The 4,298-nt window shown below is 30.8% G+C and overlaps 1 protein-coding gene across 1 annotated transcript; it reads left to right on the top strand.

The window, feature by feature from the left end:
- The first annotated feature begins 2,602 nt into the window (after window positions 1-2,602).
- Window positions 2,603-3,882, top strand: LOC111890098 (zinc finger protein CONSTANS-LIKE 4). The gene is made up of 2 exons (XM_023886252.3): window positions 2,603-3,187; window positions 3,386-3,882. The coding sequence occupies exons 1-2, from the start codon at window positions 2,702-2,704 to the stop codon at window positions 3,623-3,625; spliced, it is 726 nt and encodes a 241-aa protein (XP_023742020.1). The 5' UTR covers window positions 2,603-2,701; the 3' UTR covers window positions 3,626-3,882.
- The last annotated feature ends 416 nt before the right edge of the window (window positions 3,883-4,298 follow it).

Genomic DNA, 4,298 nt, shown 5'->3' with positions numbered 1-4,298 from the left:
CCCTGTAAACCATAATCCTGAATAAAATAATATTATTTTAATTTCGGGTGGTTATCCAGTTTCCTTATCTTAGAAGGAATATTCCAAACGCCCTTTTAGCATCTCCAAAACTATCTACCCTAGTGGAAGGTTATGAAATTCCTTTTTGTTCAAATATTAAACAATTATAGTACACTCCTTATACATTTAATTGATTCTAATTAACCCAGAATTAAATCCTAATTAATTCTGATTAATTCTTAATTAATTATTACTATTTCAAATTAATATATTAATCATATAATATATTAATAAATCAATTTCTCTTTCCAAATATTATTCTATTCAGTTACTAGTTATAAGGACAACCCAAAAAAGATTTTAATTCTAATTGCAAGTTATACCACTTTAGTTATGAATTTAGACACATTAATCCAACAATATGTGGTATTTTGGAAACTTGTTAAGTTTTGTGTTTACGATTTAAGTTTAAATATTTCAGTTTATTCTGGTAGTAATGAGAATAGTACGACGTGCTTGCATGACATCCTTAAATATGTTTTGAGACTTCCATACTTTTTTTATATTATTTTGATACTCTGAATACTGTTTCGAACCAAATAGTGTTTATTTGATCTTTGAGAATGATATTTGAAAAAATGATTTTGATATTAAATGAAAATTTTATTGTGAAATTTAGGATGCCACAATTTGATATCGTTGGCTTGGTTTGAATGATTCAGGCTAGCATTAAGTGGGTTTAAACTTAAACCTAATACTTTGAGAATCAAAAACTCAAAATCCAATTTCTTTTTGTTATGAATCTGAAACTTAAATATATGCTTTTGTTATAAATATATTTTTGATTGTGACATAAATTTAATCCAAAATTAAATTAATATAATCCAAAGTTCTAAAATTTATAAATATGATCGAATATACAATTATTTAAAAGTTGGATAATTTCCTATGTTTTTCAATACTATATGATAATTATTATGATTACGTTATACAAACATAACATAACTATACTTTTGAAATCATATAATTCTTTTATAAGCTAAGTCTATTAAATAATAAGAAAAAAATATAATATCAAAAGAAAAAAATAAATCTTATAATCCACATAAGCCGGTCAGAATCTTTACAAGACCATTCCTCCTCCATATCAAATGACACATCAACAGTCCCGAGTCCCAAGTCCCAACCTATCTCCAAAATATCTTCGCAACTGGGCCCCACAATCTTCACCTTCCACCACACAAAATTTTGTTTTTCAAAACAACTCGATGAAATCATGAAACCCCCTCTTGTTTCTCCAGCCGCATGACACGTGGCATTGCCTCTCTCCCATTATTGTCCACAAGTTCCGGCGGTGCAGATTTCTTTTATTCATTGTGTTTTCTATGTCAAAAGACTATTCTACCCTTATACCTTGATGCAAGAAACTTCCTTTCTGTCCACCATCTTATTTTAATCCAATTTTTGAAAAGTTATTGTAGATCAAATACTTAAAATGAGAGCCGTTTAAACTAATTTAGAAATTAGCTTTGGTAGTTTGGTAGTTAATTGTTAACTGAAAACTGTAAATTTTAAATTATAGTTTTTATTTATATAAAAGTGATTTACAAAAATAGGTGTTAGTTTTAAATGTATAAAATTAGTTAAAAACTGAACTAAATATCTTTGAAAAGTTAAAATCTACGAAGATAAAAATATAACTCAAGTAATTAGTTATGAACTTCTTAAGATAAAACAACAATATACATAAATAACCATGAGAGACCATTTGTTTACATATCCTAGTTGATATGTAGTAGTCATACTTGAAAAAAAAAAAGTACTTGTCTCTTGTGCAACATTTATAGTTAACATGTTACGAAAACATTATTTCCGTTTATATGTTATTTTCTGTTGCTATAAAAAGATCCTTTAACATTTTTGTCAAATATATTCGATTTTATGGAAATGTCTTTTATGTACTGCCAAATATCACTACGAAATACCGATCAATTCAACATAATAGTGACTTTCAAAAAAGTAAAATAAAATATAGTTTTCTAATTTATGCATCACTCTTATAGTTTAAATATGATTTTATTTTTTATTTTTAAATTTTAATTTGATAAATATAATTCTGTTATAATTTATATCAATTTAATTTTGTTGGAGTTTTACTATACTTAATTGTTTAAACCAACGGATAACCTTAAAATCCAAATGTTTTAATTAATTCTCCATAATACTTTTTATTATCTAAACTTTTTCTGACTTATGTTTTGGATTTTAGTTATTTGAAATAACAATTCAAAAAGTTACATTCCATCTTGAATGTCATAAGTATTCTTTTTTTTTTTTATATAGATGTGGATTTAACAATAAATTTATTTTGAAACATGTTTTGTTTTATTTCTTTTATTTTCATTTATCATTCTTATTAATAATTTAATATTATGAAATGCGTCATTTACTTCGTTTTCCATTTTTATGGAATACAATTTAATATAGTGGCATTTTTGTTATTTTAAGTGGAAACGAGGGTATTTTCAACAGTAGAAAGCAAGTTGCCCTTTTTTGCTGTTGGTTTAACATCCCATCGTCTTGCCTTTTTTTCCTCCTTTTATTACGTTACCAGGGCCTTTGAGTGTTCTTTGGAAAGAGAGAGAGAAAGAGTTTTTAGAGAGAGAAAAATTAAGATCTGCGTTTGTGTTTGTTGAAGAAGATGAAGTCCTGCGAACTTTGCAAATCTATGGCTAGGATCTATTGCGAATCTGATCAAGCTAGCTTGTGCTGGAGCTGCGATTCTAAGGTCCATTCCGCGAACTTCCTTGTAGCAAGGCATTCACGGAGCCTTCTTTGCCGCGTGTGCCAGTCTCCGACACCGTGGACTGCTTCCGGCGAGAAGCTTGGGCCGTCGACTGCGTCGGTTTGTGAGAAGTGTGTCGTTGATGCTACTTCTGATGACGATGAAGACAGAGAAGAGAGTCAGGGAGGAAATAATGATGATGACGATGAGTACGACGGAGATGAAGACGACGAAAATGAGCTTGACATCGAAGATGAGGACGGAGATGATTTCCAGGTGGTGCCGTTGTCTTCTACACCGCCTCCGGCAGCGAGTTCCTCCAGCAGTGAAGAATTTTCTAATAGCGATAGAGGCATTTTAATGAAGCGAAAACGTGAGAATGTAGCAGATCTTTCCTCAGAGGTATTAGAATTTCTATCATTCCCTATTTTCTCCGCAATTTTTACATAAATATGATCTTACGCGTCATTTGACTTACAGTTCATATTATGAACCGATGGAGTATAATTAATTCAACAGACTCAACAAGTTGCAAATAATCGATATGATTGTGATTGTTGTATTAATTTGGATGCTAATATGTCATTTTTCTGAAATCAGGATGATGTGGATTGCTCATCGGTTCAGAAAAACCAGCGTACGGCGGAGGGTAACAGAGTGACATTGCATCAATTTTTCCCTTCGAGTTCGGAGGCGATCGTGGAGAGACTTAAGAATTTCCGGCACCGGAACAAGATCTCCGGCGAGAACAAGCCTGGACCGGCCGTTGACGTTAGTAAAGCAACGAGAGCCGTCGGATTAGACCTAAACGCATCCGCATCAGCTTCTGATTCGCCGTAGTTGTAGTGTAGGTAGAAACCTAATTAAGTAAATGCTATTATTGGCTAACAAGCAACAACAATACATCCCCACAAATTAGTTTCGATCAGATGGACATAACCATGGTTTTATTTAGGTTATCAGTAGTGATTGATTCAACAAATTTCTTGATTACGATTTGTATTTTTTTTTTTTTTTAAACTTTGGAAGTTGTTAACGAGGTTTCGGTTGTCAAATGTTGAATCTTTCATGCTCAACTTTGACCTGTTGGAATTTTTTTTTCTTTGTCTATTGCATCTACTCCTCTTGACGTGTTTGATTTCTGTGATATATTTGACCAAAATCATGGACTAATTTTTCTTTAAATCATATTTGTCTCTATTTTTTTTATGTATTAATGATTTAATGTGTTAAAGCCAAAATGTTGGGCTTAATAGGTTAAGGGCTGTTTGAAAGTTGATACTTGACTCAGATTGAGTCAATGTCGGACTTGATTTGTATCATAATTCATAAGTATTATACCTTAAAAACTATTGATTTGATTTGTAGCAGTTAGTTGGTTAAAAGTTGAGTAGTTTTAATAGTATTAAAAAAATGTTATTGTTTATGGCTAATGCAATAAACACCCTTAAGTTGACACGAAATTATCGGATTTACACAAAGTTCAAATTTATGTTCGTTTTTGCCTCAAACT

Source organism: Lactuca sativa, chromosome 3 (genome assembly GCF_002870075.4).
Source record: "Lactuca sativa cultivar Salinas chromosome 3, Lsat_Salinas_v11, whole genome shotgun sequence".
NCBI lineage: Eukaryota > Viridiplantae > Streptophyta > Magnoliopsida > Asterales > Asteraceae > Lactuca > Lactuca sativa.
Note: the sequence above shows the minus strand (reverse complement) of the source record. Positions and strands in the feature narration are given on the sequence as shown.